The sequence below is a fragment of the Pollicipes pollicipes genome, unplaced genomic scaffold, assembly GCF_011947565.3.
Source record: "Pollicipes pollicipes isolate AB1234 unplaced genomic scaffold, Ppol_2.1 Scaffold_4002;HRSCAF=4701_pilon_pilon_pilon, whole genome shotgun sequence".
In the NCBI taxonomy this organism is placed as follows: Eukaryota; Metazoa; Arthropoda; class Thecostraca; order Pollicipedomorpha; family Pollicipedidae; genus Pollicipes; species Pollicipes pollicipes.
Window position 1 is genome coordinate 23,920,110 of NW_023596420.1, and position 19,458 is coordinate 23,939,567.

The 19,458-nt window shown below is 49.0% G+C and overlaps 1 protein-coding gene across 1 annotated transcript in view; it reads left to right on the forward strand.

Annotated features, from left to right (window-relative positions):
- Window positions 1-19,458, forward strand: part of LOC119094260 (uncharacterized) — a 130,366-nt gene that overhangs the window by 24,404 nt on the left and 86,504 nt on the right. Inside the window, exons 2-4 of the mRNA XM_037217335.1 lie at window positions 4,449-4,578; window positions 17,504-17,709; window positions 19,087-19,197. Of these exons, the coding sequence (XP_037073230.1) occupies window positions 4,505-4,578; window positions 17,504-17,709; window positions 19,087-19,197 (391 nt within the window). The 5' untranslated portion in view covers window positions 4,449-4,504. The remainder of the gene's footprint in view (window positions 1-4,448; window positions 4,579-17,503; window positions 17,710-19,086; window positions 19,198-19,458) is intronic.

Below are 19,458 nucleotides of genomic sequence, written 5' to 3' on the forward strand. Positions count from 1 at the left end.
GTCAAAAGCACGACTGGCCAACCCACGCAGGGCAGATGCAGCTATACGGTTAGCTGACATTACAGGCCACCGCTTACTGTCTAGATGTCTGGTTAATTAGGTGCATTGTTTATTGCTGCCGAGAGTTTAAGAGCCCTTAAATCGCTAGAATAAGAAAACGTCATAACGTCATTGGTCTTCTGCGATTCGACCAAAACTACAATATTCTGGCATTATGGCAGGGTTTTTACTTTGTTGAAAAACTATTTTTTCTATCTCATATTAAATGACAACTAACCAAGTAAAGCATCAGGACAAAAAACAATGCAGTTCTCAAGCATCTAACACAAACTTCAAGGGATAACGCAAATGCTCTTGCTAAATAAAAAGTGTTGAATGCGTGCGTCATGAATTGCCGAATTTGGGATTTGCCGACGATATAGAAGTAATCATTGAAGATCTTAACGCACTTTTGGTTTGTTTACTTCTTTTGTAGTTTCTCGTCTAGTTTTATTTTACTAGCTTTCTAGCATGATTGCCTGGCATGATAGCAACTACTGCATATAGGGCGCAAGTCTCATTATTCCGAATAATCAGGAGTAAATGTAGACCACGAATGTCGGAGCTATGCCTACAAAAGTGGGATTCATCCTCACATCGTCGTTCAAAAAAGCATCGGCACAGCTCATCAAGCATCATTAAGCTTTCGGCCAGCACTGGATGTCACCTCCATGAGGACAACAAAAGTGGCGGAAGTCTCACGCTTCCTTTGCGATTGGGCGCCTGGTAACCATGTTGTTGAACCGGTCCAAACTTCTGTTCTGCAGCTGACATATTTGAAATTGGCTGAATGCGAAGTACTCATGGCCGAGCAAAGCAGCGATTTTTGTCTTTTCAGCTGCAACAGAAACGATTAATTAACACCCAGCAGTGAAAAATCACAGCTGAGATGCACTATGCAAACGAGTGAACTAGCCAAATGGTTGTTGTGCAAAGGCCTTAAGACCCACTCGGCATGAGGCCAAGCACGAAGCGAAATCACCAATCAGTTTGGCAATGATTGGGCTGATGTTTTAAAAAAAATTAAATCCGGGAAATCAAGAGCATGCACTCTTCATTTAAGCTGCGCTCTTCTTCTCCGTAATCTAGCGGTGAGGGATAACGTCGTGCAACAGCTCTGCAGTGAAATGATGTGGCTGGTGTTACAGGCATAAACTTGGATGTCTGTCATCAGGAAATGAAGCCCAGGCCTTTGGGCGTCATGGCTCAATGCGCTGCTAACTAAGCTTGTGCAACCCAACATTATCGTGTCGTACTGCTGGTATAGATAGCAGCATCCAGTGGCGTCTATTGTAGACATGCTCATGAAGTTTTGAATTTACAGCCGGAAAGTTATCATGCGCAGTTCTTTTGCGCTTGGTACTCCAGCCATGTGAAACTGCAATGTACGGCACTTAAAGGGAGTGTTCCGCAGTTATTGGTTTTTTTAATTGAAATAGCCATCTTGAAGGCCTTTCGGTACTGTTCACAATCCTGCCCTTTGGAAGACCTCAGCCTCTCTAGTTTTTGAGATACACGCACGCGAAAATAGGGTAAGGTATATCGGGGAGAGTATTTCAAAGTCACCTTGACGTTATGCCGTTATAATAACGCGCTTTGAACCCTACTATTCCATAAGCTATGCAGCCATCAAGGCCAAGAAAAATTAATTGCCAAGGCGTTCATATCTGGCGTTCGTCAGCGCGCTTTCCAGATTTTACGGCCGTCAATAGGCTCTCAACCCATGTTGGGCAAGGTACGATGGCTTAATCAAACCATGACGCATTGAGAAATATATTTAATGAATAGAGTATTGTGCTGTGTAGAGAAGTCTTTTCGACCTAAAACCTATATCAATAGGTATAAGTGAGCTTGTTTCATCATATTTGATACTTGCTTCGATATCTCCAAATGTGAAGCATTCCCTTTAGCAGACAAGTCATACTGATTTTCTTATAGAGTTTAATTAACTTCTGAAATTTGCATCTTAAATCTAACGCAGAAGGAGAGGGCGATACAAATTGTACCGGTTGAATATCTACGGCAAAATTTCCAGATGAGGTGTTCATATTTGCTGACCCTCTAAGACGATAAATGTCATCTAACTGCAGAGCTGTTGCACAATACGGTCTTTCGCAGGCGAGGTATGAAAACAAACGCCACGTGATAAAATAAATGTAAAATATCAGGGACCGATGTAACGCTCCTAGGTTGCAAAGCCCTTTACTGAAAAAGATGAGCAAGCTTTGATGATGTCACGCCAGCTACTAACATTGATAATTTAGCAATGGAAGGGGAAGAGCAGGCGACAGTCACGATGATTATAACTGATAAGCCAATCCAAAGTTTTGGCAAGCCGCGTGGTAATAGCATGCCCAAATAGTAAGATATGTACGTTTGTTTTGTTTTACTTAAGTTCACCGGCTGCCGACGCCAGAGCACGTGCAAGAAAGGAAGAGTGGAGTATTATAGCCGAGAAACGTGCGTGCGTGCGTGCGTGCGTGCGTGCGTGCGTGGAGGGCACAACGTACACATCCCGTGACTCAATTTGCCTCATTCTCCCTTAACAGGTGACTGCAAGCGGCTACGATGTTATTATCGTGACAAAATCCGGTAGACTAACGTAGCTTAGCTTCGAGACTCATTGTTTATGGACCCTTTCTGGAAACCATGTCAATGACACTCTCCGGAAAAGTTGAAAAAACTTTCATTGTCGCATGCCACACATTCCAACTTGGCTTTCTAGACGCAGTTTCTTAAATGTACGCCTCTGAATTGCAGTGATACCGTTTTGGGTGTTTTTCTCAAGGCTATGTCATCCAAGTTAAAGCATGGCCAAAATTTAACGTTTATAGTTAGATGTGATCTTTTTGAAAGTTATGCTTCTTAACACGCGCTCGGGTGGGGGGTTACGTTGACCTCCCCCCCCGAAGGATTTTCCAGAATGGTTTCCGAACGGCCCGGCGCAGTCGCGCCAAATTTTGCATAGCTGTAGACAATTTAATAGCAGATCGCTTGACTTGAAAAAATTAGCTGTACCTTGTAAGATCGCTGGCCTATGGCAGGCCAAAGTCAGACCATGTTTTCAGCGTAGGCACTATCTAGGGAACCGTCCAATCTGATACAATAACAGAGTGTTTGACGAAGCCATACATTTCTGAGGTGCTTTCTTATGTACCACAAATATTGAATGAGCAAATTACGTTGACCTAAGGTTAGGTATGAGGGTCAGACCTAGAGCCAAAACCAACATGCTTTATTCTCTGGGCCTGCTGTATGGGATAGGTTGTAGTGCTCATTTCGAATTTATTGACAGAATCGCACTATGCATCTTCCATTGACTTCTTAGAGGTCAGAACAGGTCATTGACCTAAGATGACCCGGGCAGACGTTTTGTTTTAGGAACATGCTGCCTGGTGTAATCTTTGTCGCCTATTCAAATGCAAAACTCAGAGAAGTCTTGTATGATTTTGGTGACCATGACCTTCAAAAGGTCAAGGAAAGTCACTGACCTCAAATGGGCTTGTGCTTTTGCTTAGAAACAGTTGCCTAGGTTCTTGGGGCACTTAAGAGACCAATCTGGAATGTTATCTTGTTTGACCTTATTTAACCTGAAGGTCATGGCTTAGGAAGCTCAAACTTTGACTTAAGTGGGTTCGCGTATAGGTCAAGACACGCTGTAAATTCGATGTTTCTAGCTTTCTTATTTGTCGAGATCTCAGTGGGCCAAACTTGACCGCCCTCCTACCCGAGTGAATGGTATTTAGCCAGCCACCCGAGCCCGTGTTTAACCCTCCAGATTATTATGTTACAGTTTTGTAAGGCCTTCATAACTCCGCATTGCCAGTTGTAGTCTTTAACACAGCAGGGACAGGCCAATGTAAAAATATTTTTCACATGCCTTATCTAGCATGATAAATCACACGTAACACCTGTGAATGTCTGCTAGTGCCCAGTTGATGACGTTTTGGAAAGCTTTTGAACACTGTTTTCTATATGTTCGAAGCATGCTTGGTTCATGAGATAACAAGGCGGGTGTTAAAAAAAGGTCCTGATTGGACCCCAATGACCTAATTTAACTCGTCAAAGCTCACATTCAGCATTCCCCAGTCAAGCGTGTCTGATACAATTGGACGAGAACTTTCCCGTTTCGCTTCTACTTGGCTTGGGCTTACTGAACATTCGAGATCTTAGGGAGGCCCTCAGAGGCTCCTCGTGTGGCGAAAGTACAAAACGCCAGTAGGGCGAGTGCTAAGATAAATCGCTTCATTTTTTTCCATTCGGCTCACGATGACGGCGTCGGGTTAGACTGGTCTGTCGGTCTGGTTGTCTCAGCATGACAGTGATGGTTTTGTTCCATCCCCAGCTTCTGTGACAGATGAAGCCGGTGTGATGGGCTGCGTGACAACGCTGACGTGTTCTGTCCCCAGCTTCTGTGACAACGGTGGTCGGCCTGGCGGGCCGTGAGGTTGGCCTGCCCTGTGACATGAGCGCACCTGCAGGCGACGTTACCCTTATCGTCCTCTGGTACACGGCACACTCAGACACACCGGTGTACAGGTGAGAAGGCAGAATGCATTAGCTAGAGCTGGAACATTTGTGGCGAGGATCGCATGGACAAAGATTACCTGAAAGCATGCCACCGCCTTTTGCTCCATGAGGACTGCTCGGTAAAGGCAATGATAAGAAGACTACCATGGGCTGATGTCGAGGGATGTGGTGGGCTCATTCCTTCCATTCAGCGCCATGGGCATAATGTGATGTTAAATTAGTTCGTGGCACGGCCCCCCCCCCCCCTCCCTCTCCCCTACCACACGCGGTGACAACGCCCCTGTTCATATTGATCAGATCACTCTACGTATGTGGGAAGGGCCAGGTATTGGTATCATCCCGGGCTATAAAACCCCGCCAAACGCAGTGATTGGTAAGGTGCAATATGTGCCTATAGGGGGAAGAGGCCGGAATTGGTCGCACCACAAAATGGCGTTGATGGTCCAGATGGGACGCGGCGGTCAATAGCCTGCGGCAATCGTGCTCGAACGAATGCGATAGCACAACGGTGTGGTTTTCCAACGCTTCGCCGCTCGCCGCCGCCACGCTGTGGACCCAGTTACGAACAGTCTGGCCCTCTACCCCTTTGTGTGCCAAGAAAACATGCATGGCGCCCTGGCGTACGTCGTGCGTGGTAGAAGGCATTGTCGCCGATTTACTGTGATCTGTGTGTCAGCTAAAGGCAATTTAATCAATGATTAGGTAATTTCGCTGACTCTGCCCTTCTAGCCCAGACTCAAAACTACTTCCAGCTGTCCAATCGTGCTGTTCAAATCCTATTTAGTTGAAGTTATGAAACACCTAGGAGGCGTTAAGGCTATTTATTAGTCTATGCATCGTTGAAATTCCGGGCTTAGGGTCCATTCAGTCGGTACAAATGTGACATCCATTGCTGATGTGTTCGTAGTTGTGATTACAACAAACGTGTGCGAATTACTAAGAAGTGGAGGAGGAAATGTAAACAAAATTATCTGCAACACTGCTCCCAACTTTGGAAGTTTGCTCTTCGGTTGCATTGGTCATTCGCCTTCCTTATTAAAAGGAGGCGAGTGAGATCATTGTCGTCACACATTTCGATCGTTGATCGAAATGTGTGACGGTTGTCAATGGATGTGCGCACCATAAATCCATCCGAAGTGTTTTCCCCTTTGCAGTGGAAGTAGACCCACAACATCGTTACATATCGACGTACCATGCAAACATAAGGAACCTGAACATGCAGCCAAGGCAATTTGCTTGATTATCCTCGCTCAATAGGGCCATAAATAGGGCCAAAAGCCCTCGCCAGACGACGGGGAAGGGGGAGGAGGCTCTCCAACCCACTTTTGAAGTAAGAAAAATATAATATCGTGGAACGCAGGAGCATACTGCCCAGCGTCTGAGTTATACACCATGTTCTTTTTTGGTATCAGGTCAGTAAAAAACATTCAGGTCATGATAACAGTCTCATACGGACTGTGCTGTAAATGAGACAAAATGTTTCCTCCCGACATGATTTTCAAGCTAAGTAACACAAGAGAATTCCTTAGCCATTAGCGCGTTCCTCGCTGTCTTTTGGTTCTGCTATTGTCTTGTTTTTGGGATATGGGTGAATGAATGACATTGCAAGTCATGGAATAGTCGCAACATCTGAAATGTTCACTAGTGCGCAATACATAGTCCCAGTGTCGTTCTTAACAATACAGAAAAAACGGGGAAAGCTCGATAAATTAATCACCGTCTAATCTGTTCAACTGTGCTCTTTTCTCTGGGTCAATATGTGACCTATGAGGTCGAGCTAGATCATGGAGGTGACACACGCTTTGTGTTGCTGTAAAGTTTAGGAATTTGTGCTGTGATCATCGGTGAGACGTTCTTAAGTTTTATTTAACGCCATCTCACTTAGCAATGATTTCGTTCATGCATATGATCGCTGGTAGGTTATGACAGCTATGACAGGCATATGGTCGTCGACAGGTATCATGCTGCTTCCTTATGACACAAAATAGTTCTTCTATCTCCCACATGGTACCCACCATATTCAGCTGCACTATACACATTAGGCCTAATAAGACGAACTGTTTCTGATGACCAATGTCCGGAAACTAGGTGAAGAAGTTGTGTCAAGTCAAAGGAGGCCACAGAGTCATGAAGTGTGTTGCACTAGTAGCCGTAATGCAGCGTTACGCCATGACTTGCAAACATGAGCATGGGCACTGAAGCTGAACTCTATACATTTTGCAACTGCAGTCACAGGTATTGACGGGTCAGCTCAGATGCCGCATACAGTCACTGACAACTCAACCAACCTTGATTGGTCTATGAAAGCTCAATGACCCCTGAAGGTAAGTACCCGCAAGCAACATTAGTTAAAAAATAATGCATCACCGATACAGCATACTTTGCGTTAATCAAGGTGTGAACCATGATGATCGACACTCACTTGCGTTGAATTTTTTCTGAGCCATCGTAACCTTTGCCCAATGAATTATCTACGATGGGTCGCATGAAGTTTGCCAACATCATGTTGAGGCGTGAGTCACGACATATTCTTGCATTCGCATGCACCTTTATTGTCGCATAAAAGCTCACCTGGGCAGGTTCAACCAAACTTGACCTATGATGACCCTACCCTCCATTCTCAGACAGAACAACACATAACTGACGTTGAACTTGATGATAGCTACAAGACAAACCAATAGCATGGCCCAGATGCCAGCAAATGAACTGTGCTGTCGAGGTGATGATAAACCTGACTCTGACATGACCTTTACAAATGGGTCATAAGTTATAGCATTTTCATGGGAAAATGCTGTAAATTGGACAGAGGGAGCAGCAATATCACAACGCTACATAATTTAAAATGCAACGCAATGATTCTTGCAATTAAAAAGTTTTCAAGAACAAATCTCAGACCAGCGTTGCCCATCGCCAGCCTCGTGCTTGCCGGGGGGCGGAGTTGGAATCGACCCCGGAATCCGCCAAATGTGCATTCAGTCGGCGTGGCATCGATACCTTTGAAATCCCCTGTCATTCATTGCTTCGGAGTCGAGTCAGTCAAGTCCTCGTTGAGGTGACTCCTAAAGAAATTTAAGCAACGGAGCATATTCATAACTGTACAGCATAAAAGTGCACCCACAAAACTCCAATCATGAGTAACTGCATTTTCTTTTTAGAAAGATTTAATCCAAATTACTGGATTTCTGGAATCAGACCACACGCTGAGCAGTGCTCATTAGTTTTCGAATCAACTGCATTAGTTATTTGAGCCAACGACATGATTTGATGGCGAAAGTTTAATGCGCCGCAATGCTCGCAAGGTCCGTCCTGTCCTCTGACGCCACCTGACATTTCACGCAGAAGAAGCGATGCATAGCTGTCGAAATAAACTTTCCCGTGCTGCTTTCATGTAAAAGGCCATTTTTTAGACCATTCTCACTGGAATCAATTTAAGCAACAAGGATTTCAAAATTCATCCACATGTCCGTGAACTGGAATCTCAACATAAGTTCAAACTCTAACTCCGTGGGAACGGATAGGATCGAAGTCGAGCTGAGTTGTCGGTGTCGTAGTCGGAGCCAGCCCCTTTTTGTTTTAAGCCAGAATTGAATCAATTCTGCTGAGACTGAATCAAAGCATGCAGTGTGTTCATATTTGGAACGCAAGGTGCACCAGCAAAATGTTGAAATGCAAAATGTGCCAAAACAAATCAGATATCTGGAATCGTCACCTACCCATTATTCCAGAATGAGCCAGCGACAGATCAGGATACCTCAGAATAACAATGAACGCACCACAAAATTTCAGCTGAGCATTCAACTGAGAAGACCCCCAAGTAAACCATGTTTGGCCTCTGACATCAAGGTTGCACTTGCCCGGCATCTCTCATCCTACTCTTCCTTTAAGGGCGCCGCTAAAGCTCCATGGCTTTGACTGCGCGCTTGACTAAATGCTGTCATTACCACAAGACCTGGGATAATATGGTTCCAGTCCACGCTGTACTAAGACGCTCGGCAGCGTGACTGCTGAGCGTGCCGCTGTTTTCGCAGCGCCCGCCAATGAGTCATTGGATATCCAATTGTGCTGAGGCATGACGGCAGCCCACCTCCGGTAATGAATGGATGATGTGTCTCGCGGGGGAGGCAATGCTGCCAGAGCATTCACAATTACTGACTGCATGATCAAAGGCAGGAAAGCTCCCAAGAAATGTAATGTAGGGACTTCCCACCGTAGATCAGGCAGCAAGTAACTGTAAATGCCTTGGGAGCATTCTTCCCCTCCCCCTTGAGAGCTTATTACCTCAGGGGTGGGAAAACCCCAGAGGTATATAGTATCCAGTCGAGGTACCGCTTGTATAGACGTTAAGCTGCTCATCTGCCCCTCTTGATGTGCGAGGCTTGATGCCCTGTGGCGCCCGCGCTTCCTGCCGGGGTGAGAGGCGGGGGACACAATATAGCCTCAGCACATGAGTAGGTCGTGAAACACCAATGGCACATCCAGTCTCCAGCTTCAGCTGTTACTTAGTTTTATGTTTACGTTTATCGTTTTACTGCCCGCTACTGGTTTGTATTCGCTGTCAAACGTTCAGAGTGATACGTGGAAGATGCAGGTTAAAGCCATCCTGCGAGGATCAGCATGCGAACATGGACGTGTGTAACCGGACGTCGAAGATACGATATCTGAGGCTGGAGCTCATGTCACACTCCCTCTGACAATGACCTGTCCCGGCCTGGAGCCGGTAACAGCCTCCCTCCGACGGTGATCCGCCTCGGTCTGGAGCCGGTAACAGCCTCCCTCCGACGGTGACCTGCCCCGGCCTGGAGCCGGTAACAGCCTCCCTCCGACGGTGACCCGCCTCGGTCTGGAGCCGGTAACAGCCTCCCTCCGACGGTGACCTGCCCCGGCCTGGAGCCGGTAACATCCTCCCTGACAGTGACCCGCCCCGGTCTGGAGCCGGTAACAGCCTCCCTCCGACGGTGACCTGCCCCGGCTGGAGCCGGTAACAGCCTCCCTCCGACGGTGACCTGCCCCGGCTGGAGCCGGTAACATCCTCCCCCTGACAGTGACCCGCCCCGGTCTGGAGCCGGTAACAGCCTCCCTCCGACGGTGACCCCCCGGCCTGGAGCCGGTAACATCCTCCCCCTGACAGTGACCCGCCCCGGCTGGAGCCGGTAACAGCCTCCCTCCGACGTGACCCGCCCCGGCCTGGAGCCGGTAACAGCCTCCCTCCGACGGTGACCCGCCCCGGCCTGGAGCCGGTAACAGCCTCCCTCTGACAGTGACCTGCCCCGGCCTGGAGCCGGTAACAGCCTCCCTCTGACAGTGAAGTGACCTGCCCCGGCCTGGAGCCGGTAATAGCCTCCCTCTGACAGTGACCTGCCCCGGCCTGGAGCCGGTAATAGGCGCTCCTCTCGCCGGCCGGCGACGTCAGATGAATGGACGCCTTCAGCGCCCACCTCACGCGCTGTCGTCGTTAGCGGGCCATTGGGCGTGCCGGCGGGCCCGCCGGGGCCGCGGCAGCAGCTTAATCAGGTCAACAGGAGTGCGGCCGGCCAGGCAAACAGCGAGCTGGACAGGTGCGGCGAGCCGCCGCGGCGCTCACGCGTCACGCGGACGACAGCTGGCGACCGCGGCGCTCCCCGGCGTGCGCTTTGGGCCCAGTGGCTGCTGATACCGAAGCTGACCAGCGGCCGTGATGCGGTTCATGCTGGCTGGTCTTGGCGTTTAATGGATGGATAAGATGGAAGTGGCCGTGGCTGTGCTAGCGTCCTAAATGTAGCTTCTACACTGTGCAGTAACACGACTGATGATGGCTTGTTTTCCTAACTGCATGTTGAACCCTCCGCTTTCAATTATTATTAATGGGAGGGCTCGTAACACCCCGTCCGTGATGTATCTCACCGGAAGCAACAGAAAAGATGTCTATCATGTTAGCTTATCTATTTACCTACTACATGTTAGAGGTGAACATGTAGCACGCGAGTACCATTAATTGGGAGCGGGTAATGGGTGGCGGCGATTAAAGTAGCGGACAGATTGACTACAAAATCCTACTCGTGCAAGCGTCTACAAGTAACCGACAGTCAGAGACGTCGCCATGATGTTATCGCCGTTGTCTATGGCTGGCTCGATTTCTGCGTTGAACGTGCGCCCGGCGTCCATCAATAGTGGTCCACCGACACGAGTCACTCGAGCGTCGTATCTCATTTCAGCTGGACGGTGCTTTCGGCGTCGATGTGCGAAACTTGACTCGTTACCAAGGCGATGTCGCTCCCAACCGACTGAGTTATGATCTGAGAACGCAGGCCTGAAACGATGTCTGGCGTCCCCAGCGGATGCCGTCTTGCTGTCAAGCCCTTGGTGGCGCCCAAATTGCTCATCGGTGGCTGTGAAGTTACAGAATAGACGGTCACTTCAGCTGTGAAATATCATATGATCCACTATCTTGTGCAAACGACGCTATTTTGGATGCCATGTTGAAGGCCATAGCATAAACGCCTCGGACAAATCCCGGGAGCAATTAAATTAAATCAATCAAAATGTTGGTTAGCAAAGCTACAGTCGGTGCGAAAGGACATGGCATAACCGCATCCGCAGTAGGATGTATGCTCTTACCCCACAGCTGGTCATACCGGGCGCCGCAGTCATCGCGTGCGCGGCCATGCCTAGCGTCGCACGCTCGTACCCCCGCCCCTCACCAGCACCACCACGCGCGACGACCAGGCGACCACCAGCCGGCAAACGCGTCGTTGGGACGTGCCTCGCGTGGTGCGCAGCGCGGTCATCCCACGACACGCCATCCCATGACGACCGTCCCTGACCTGGTCCCATCAGCTAATGAAACTCTGAGTCCACGAGCGGGTCGTGGCGACGACGCCTCCAAAAGTCGCCGGGTCTCACCTCGGCCCGCGGACCCAGAGCACCTCAAGTGGCCCAGCACTGTGCAAATGATTGTCAGAACAGCGCTCTGTTACGAGGTGCCTGTGGATGCTAGAAATAGCGCTCTGTTACGAGGTGTCTGTGGATGCCAGTTATAGCGCTCTGGTACGTGGTGTTGGTGGATGTTAGTAACAGCGCTCTGTGACGTGGTGTCGGCGGATGTTAGTAGCAGCGCTCTGTTACATGGTGTTGGCGGATGTTAGTAACAGCGCTCTGTGACGTGGTGTTGTTGGATGCTAGTAACAGCGCTCTTTGACGTGGTGTTGGTGGATGTTAGTAACAGCGCTCTGTGACGTGGTGTTGGTGGATGTTGGTAACAGCGCTCTGTGACGTGGTGTTGGTGGATGTTAGTAACAGCGCTCTGTGACGTGGTGTTGGTGGATGTTAGTAACAGCGCTCTGTGACGTGGTGTCGGTGGATGTTAGTAACAGCGCTCTGTGACGTGGTGTCGGTGGATGTTAGTAACAGCGCTCTGTGACGTGGTGTTGGTGGATGTTAGTAACAGCGCTCTGTGACGTGGTGTTGGTGGATGTTAGTAACAGCGCTCTGTGACGTGGTGTCGGTGGATGTTAGTAACAGCGCTCTGTGACGTGGTGTCGGTGGATGTTAGTAACAGCGCTCTGTGACGTGGTGTCGGTGGATGTTAGTAACAGCGCTCTGTGACGTGGTGTTGGTGGATGTTAGTAACAGCGCTCTGTGACGTGGTGTTGGTGGATGTTAATCCTGGAGAGCTTCGAGGTCCAAGGTAAGCAGTGTGCTTGTAGGTTCAGCAGTTGTCAAGTTTGGTACCGTGTTTACGCCGTAGTGTATGGTCCTCAACATAGTTTGTTGGAGTGCAAGGCTTAATGCGGTTGAGCTCATTCCCATTATGCAGGCTTACAGTTGGTGAAGATGCTAGTGTGGCGAGGTGAATTATAACGCTTGTAAGGACGGCAACATGTGTTTCGTTTGCCTAATTGCATAAAGACGATTTTATTTCTTAATAGACATATATGTTTTGACTAGAAATGGAAAATGTTCTTTTGTGTAACGTTCTCACAGACTGAAAGAAGACTGAACGAATGCCAACTAGGTCAGAACTTAATTACACTGCCACGTAACTAGATCAGGCGTGTCCGATTGCGACCGAAAAGGCAGGAGTTCCTCAATTATTCCACAGGCAGATGATATTTGCTAGTTCAAAGAGCTTTTTAACGTTGTTCCATTAGTCAGCTTATTCACCACTCGTAATCTTGATTTTCTTCTGCCAATTGGTTTTCTGGTCCGTCAAACATTTGCTCATCAAACCTTGTGACTTCCTAGCTGTGGATGGAAGTCCTAAGAGAAAGCGTGAGCGAGATTCAGCATGCACCAGTAACTGGAACACGGCGCAAGCAACTTTTCAGTAATCAACGCCACTTCCAACGGCACAGTATGCACAGCTCAGCACATTCCCCTGTTCTCCTGGTGAATCTTGAAATGCACGGTTTGAAATGCAAATATAATGCTGGGAGTCGGGTATTGCACTGTATATTAAGATATCATGTTAGCCCTGGATCGCAAAAAAACGAACTTACGAAGTCCTTAACTCAACTCACTTGTTTATTCCATTCTGTACAACTCACTGCAGTTTATTCTTTAGCTCTACAGCCCACTGTTGTTCGTTCCATAGAACCCTAATGTCCAAAGGTCAAAATTCATACAAGGTCGAACACATTTCAATGGGACATGCTCAGAAGCACCACACCGACCGACGAAATTACCGAAATACAACTTTCTGCTGCAACAGCAGGACGCCTAGCAGCCGCGTAATCATACACCGTGATAGCGGGCCAAATCCGACTTGCTGCACCAGTGTGTAAGCCCGTGAACCAAAATGTCCGCTCGGAGGCTGTCGGTTCCAAAATTCGTCATTTTTTGGACGGTGACATCTCCGTGATGGCGCATTACTATGCACCTGCTGGAGAGGACGCCCCAGTAGCAGATGCGGGAAACTCATCATCAGCAATTTGTTTGCGCTGACCTAATTAAGAAAAGAGGAATCCTGAAATCGTGTACTAGCACTAGAAGCCATTGGAATCAGATAAACGAATCCTAAACATAACAAGCAGCTTAGATCATGCAACACTAGTGGCCGATGTTCGGAGTTGGTCATAGAGTGACACTTGGCGGAGAAGCGTTTTCTTTTACTCTGACCTGACGTTATTGTGCACAATGTGCGAATTGATAGAACGCATTATGTCTCGTAAAGCATGTCTCGTGTTTCGTGATTTTCATACGCTTTGCGTCGAACCAGCCTGCATTGGTTTGAAGCGTTCCCTTGAAGCGGTAGCTAGCGAGATAGAGGACTTAAACATCATCTGTAATCATCATCGCCAAAGCTTCGCCATCACGCAGGCAGCGCATTCTTAGGGACGTGTACATGACTGACTGCCAGCAGACTTACCTTGGCGGCATAGCTAATGAGCACTAATGCGGCCATCGCGCGCATGTCACGTTGTTCGGTGATCCCCGACGTCGGCGCACGACACTCCGCGTGCGGGGATCCACAGACCACCTGCACTGAACGGCGCACATGGCGTCTCGAAGATACGGAGGCCAGCTGTGCGGCCCTGTGGCGTCAATGTGCGGGGTGATGGTGTCGCTGGCTGTCCCGGCCGCCGGGCGACAGCAGCACACGCACAGCTACCAGCGATTCATTGGGATTGGTTCGTCCGTTTCTGTTAGTGGAACCCTGTTAAGTTCATACGCATCACGAATGTCATGTCCCGCCGTTACAGACACTACTAACAATGCCATTACAAAATTTCGTGCGATTTCATCAGGACTCTGGCTCGCGGAAAGTCGCACTGTCAAAAGGCATATCAGGAGAATGAACATCATTGCTCATTACAGAAAAAAACTACCGACAAGGTAGGCAATCAAACAACAAACCCGCTGCAGTGAATGTGCAGCGCTATTTATCACTGGACATAGGGCTGGAAACTGCCCCTTTGGTACCGGAAGCACATGATAAGCACTTTATATTTACTGAATGTCAAGCATACAAACCTGGTCAGGGCTGTAAGCAGCACTGTCGTACTTTACTGATAAAAGTTTAGGCGGAGAAAAGGGCCCATGATTTATCACAATGACTGCATGATGGCCTGGAAGGGCGTTGTCTGAGACCATGAACAAAACGTACCGAGCTTTTTCTCGAATGCATGCATTCAATTACTGATGAACAGACCAGAAACTACGCTGATAAATAAAATAGAATAACAATGATGGTCACCCATCGCTTGGATAAGGGGCGGGGGGGGGGGGGCAGCCCGCTCCCATAAGGTTTTTCTGGTGGTATTTCTTCGGTGTGTCGTATGTTTGTGTTCAACATAGCAGGAGCCTTTGGGTTATTTAGTGTGCGCCTTTTGACACCACTTTATTTAGGAACACCGCTCGGAGACCTACAGGCGGCGCGGCCGGCGTGCGGCAGCCGACGAATCCTTCGATTGCGCGCGGCGGGCCGGCACTGCTGTGGAGCCCGGCATCACAGTGTGCTCAATAGAAATTATCGCCGATCATGAGATCTCCTTGAGACGAACCCGCTGCTTTTTTCTTGTGAGACTATACCGCTCTATTTGTAAACGGTGTGGAGAGTCGCGTCGACATTTCTATTAGTCCGCGTAATAAAAAGATCAAATCAGAGCGAGAGTAGATGTGTGACACATGGCAACATTGATTCAAGTGGTTCCGCTCAATGCGGACATTTTCTGATTCCTGGGTGCGAGTTATATTGCACTCGCTTTTGTCACCGTTGTTTGTCTCCTCCATGATGGATCAAACGCTCACCAACTGATCCGAACGGGAAAAGTAATCTTTCTGTGTCAGAACTTCGTACTATTTATCTCCTAGATATTTGGTGACCTTTCCGCAGAATCGGGTGCCATGGTCGGATGAAGTTTTCACTTGGCTTACTGATGGGATTACCAGCCAATGCTCCGTGACTGCCTCCTTGATCTTTCTGACTTTCCAGTGTTGCTCTCTGTCGAGGCGGTTGCATCAGTGCTGGTTGGTGATCGCCATCTAACCACGCATGTTCTGCAACATCAGACTTCAGAATCTCGCCCCGGATGGCTTCTTTTCTGTGCTCCTCCAGTCTGACCGTCAGAGGGCGACTTACCTTTTCTGAGCTCCTCCAGTCTGACCGTCAGAGGGCGACTTACCTTTTCTGAGCTCCTCCAGTCTGACCGTCAGAGGGCGACTTACCTTTTCTGAGCTCCTCCAGTCTGACCGTCAGAGGGCGACTTACCTTTTCTGAGCTCCTCCAGTCTGACCGTCAGAGGGCGACTTACCTTTTCTGAGCTCCTCCAGTCTGACCGTCAGAGGGCGACTTACCTTTTCTGAGCTCCTCCAGTCTGACCGTCAGAGGGCGACTTACCTTTTCTGAGCTCCTCCAGTCTGACCGTCAGAGGGCGACTTACCTTTTCTGAGCTCCTCCAGTCTGACCGTCAGAGGGCGACTTACCTTTTCTGAGCTCCTCCAGTCTGACCGTCAGAGGGCGACTTACCTTTTCTGAGCTCCTCCAGTCTGACCGTCAGAGGGCGACTTACCTTTTCTGAGCTCCTCCAGTCTGACCGTCAGAGGGCGAGTTACCTTTTCTGAGCTCCTCCAGTCTGACCGTCAGAGGGCGACTTACCTTTTCTGAGCTCCTCCAGTCTGACCGTCAGAGGGCGAGTTATCTGTTCTTTTTAGGACCTGCCGCAGCTGCACGGGATGTTGTACATGCAGTTCATTGTGTGCTGCTTTAGATGTCGGTGGTCCGACCTTGGTAGGCTCTCTCCGCAGCGTTGAGCTTCTTCTAATGACTGCCCTGATGCTGCAGCGTCCACAGATTGTTCTGATCTGTCCTGGCGGACGCTTGCGGTTTGATAATGATATCGTCGCTATTGTTTTTCTTTTGGCTGCCCTGCTTGTCGAGCATGCTCTTTTGGCTTCCTGTCTATGAAGCCTCTCGGGCATCCGTTTTTGCGAAACGTCTCGGTTGGGTGGTTAACTTCCTTCCTAGTAGTTGCACCATCGTCGCTAATGACATTTCCGCGATGCAGAAGACTTCTGTGAATGTCTTTCATGACTGTAGACCGGAAGCCCAAAGACGGGAATCCCAAAGAACATGTTCGAAAAGCAGGGCTACCGCAGGAAATCCCATCGCCGACGACAACATTACCGGTACAGCGTGGGCTTGTCAGAAAATATCAGAATAATCCGTAGACGATGCACCAGGGTAGTCTTTAGAAGCAGCTCAACGATGCGAACAGAACTTTCCAAAGTTAGACCACTGGCACATAAACACCACACAAAAAGCTACATATGTAACATGCCATGTAGCCGTGACAGGTCCCAAAAGGAAGAGACAATCACCCTCTGTCAGTTAGACTGGGAGAGCATAGAAAGGCAACTATCCGGAGTAAGACTGTGAGGTCTGGTGTGGCGCTGAAACGAAGACCAGAGAACTGTCCTCCCAGTTGGCTCATTTAGGAGAAGGAGAAGTGCTCATCTTGAGAGAACACGACTCGGAATCAAGAAGACCCTGGTTCGAAACCCCGGAATTCAAAAGCAGAGAATTCGACTTATGACGCGAATGTGTCTGTGACTAAGCACCATTAAGTCCTTCTCAGGGCTCCGTAACACATAACAACGACCGAATAGATCACTGGCTGAGACGTTGGGTACAAGCTAACATCAGACGAAGACGATGGTCTGAATAATTTTTCAGTCAGGTACACAAAATCTGTCTCAACCTGTCCATAAAACTGAGTTAATCATATTTGCATCATACCGTATATAAAATATGAGCAGTTACTTAGGCCATGATGCTTACAAACAAGAAGTAGAGACAATTATGCCTTGAATTATACATTGTGTGCACTTTATCCATATGTAATGATCATTGTGCCTTACAATTATGCCTTTAATGATGCCTCATACGTTCAGCCTGTTGGTTGCGGGTCTACCCATAGGTCCCAACGTTGACTCAGCGCCCCTACTCGTCTGTTCCCAGCTATGATTTACGGAACCGGCTGGAGGAGAAGAGGAAGTGGCACAACACTTCGGTGTTCGGGTCGCGCGTGGACTTCGTGCCAGGTCGACGTCCCGCCGTGCTGACGCTGCGCCACATTAGCCGCCAAGATCAGGGCCTGTACAAGTGCCGGGTGGACTTCCAGCACTCGCGCACTCGTAACGCCCTGGTCAACCTAACCGTCATAGGTGAGGGTGCCCACCGGCTAGTTGGGGAATTGCAGGATTACTGCGGATTGTCGTTCGCATAAAAAACGGGCGACATGATCACACACCAGCAAATGTGCGATCATTGGAGAGGAAGCCGCAGTGACCCTCGACCCCCGAGAGGGTCCTGTGTCCGGACTCGTCGAGAATGTTGCGGTCCGCGCGTTGCTCCATCTCACGGTGCAAAGTCCTCTGAACTCTGCTCCGTCGCGTAACTTTCAAGTGTACGGAAAAGAGATGTGGTGACATTCACATGTCCTTTTATGCTTTTGGGCAATGTGAATACTCGAATGAATATGATGTCCCAACTTTGGCCGTTTCGGTAGCTCAGTAGATTACAGCGTTTGCCCCGGGGCGCACCCACCCGCGGAGGGGTGGATTCGAGTCACATAGGCGCTCGCCACCTGTCTTTGACTGGAATGTACTACGGTCGGGGGCAGCGGGTACACGAAAGGTCAGGTGGTGTCAGAGGGCTGGACGAATCGTGCAGAGCATTCCAACACGTTAAACTTCCGCCACAAAATTCTGCCGTGGACCTGGGATTTCAGATCGGGTGGTGAGAGCCAGGATCCTGAGAGGGGGGAGGGGGGAGGAGCGGAGGGGCTCCTGAGTTCAAGCGTCTGGGAAACCAGGAGAATGGCTCATTGTAGAAGCACGGGGCTCGATTTCCTATGGCCCCGCCCTTTCTGACAGGGCGAGAGACCGGCAACGCCATATAGCCCCAGCAGCTGGCTGCGGCATCAAATCCCGGTGGCAGTATACGCTAACCTTTTTACAGATACTCATGTGAGGACGGAAAATATCAATGGATCGTAGCCCGTTAATATTAATGCTTAAGGTTTTTACTTTTGCATTGAACACAATTCATTGTCCGTGCGGGATGCTGTTACCTATCGCTGGTCCAATCTTTATCACTATGAAAAACACAAGGCGCATGAATGTGCTAACGAAAACCGCGTTCCTTTTGCCAGGCTATGCAACCTCGTTTCTACGCCAAGGCAGCCAAGGACTAGTTGAATATGACATTCAGAATCAAGGAATACTTATGGATTGGTTTGCGTAACATCTGGCCCTATGGACATACAACAAAACCGCATCGGCTGAGGCGCTGCCAGACAGTGAAATATGCGGGGAGTCGAACATTTGTGTGGTTTTCTTTTTTGTCGGCTACTGCAATCATGTGTATCTACATGGACAGCGACACGGTGCGAGCCAGAAAGAGAACCGGTCTCGCCCTTTGCAGCGAGGGTGTGTGGATAGAACAGCCAGATTGGAGGTCCGACACTTTCATGTAGCAATATGAATAGTGTATCAGCAGCCTGTCATTGATAACTAACTGGCCGCTCTTTTTTACCCCAGTCGCTCCAGAACACGTGAGAATAGTCGACCCTCAAGGCCGAATACTGGACACAGTGGCGGGTACTTTCAGCGAGGGAGACAGGCTGGAGCTCAATTGTCGAGTCAAAGGAGGTGAGTTTCAAGCCCTGTTAAACCCCATTCCATCTGCAACCTGAGCCATCCGTAGGGATCCCTAATTAGTGTGCTCGTGGTTCGTTGCAAGCGATGTGTGGCTGAGCTAATGTTTGCACCTGCAGCGACGGTTTGCCAAGGTACGGTTTTATCTTCGCTTTATGAAAGGAACGCGACGTGCGTCGTCCTCCTATCAGCATGAGCCCCCGGACACTCACGTGGGAGACCAAGTTGCTTATCACTCTGTCATTACGCCATCAA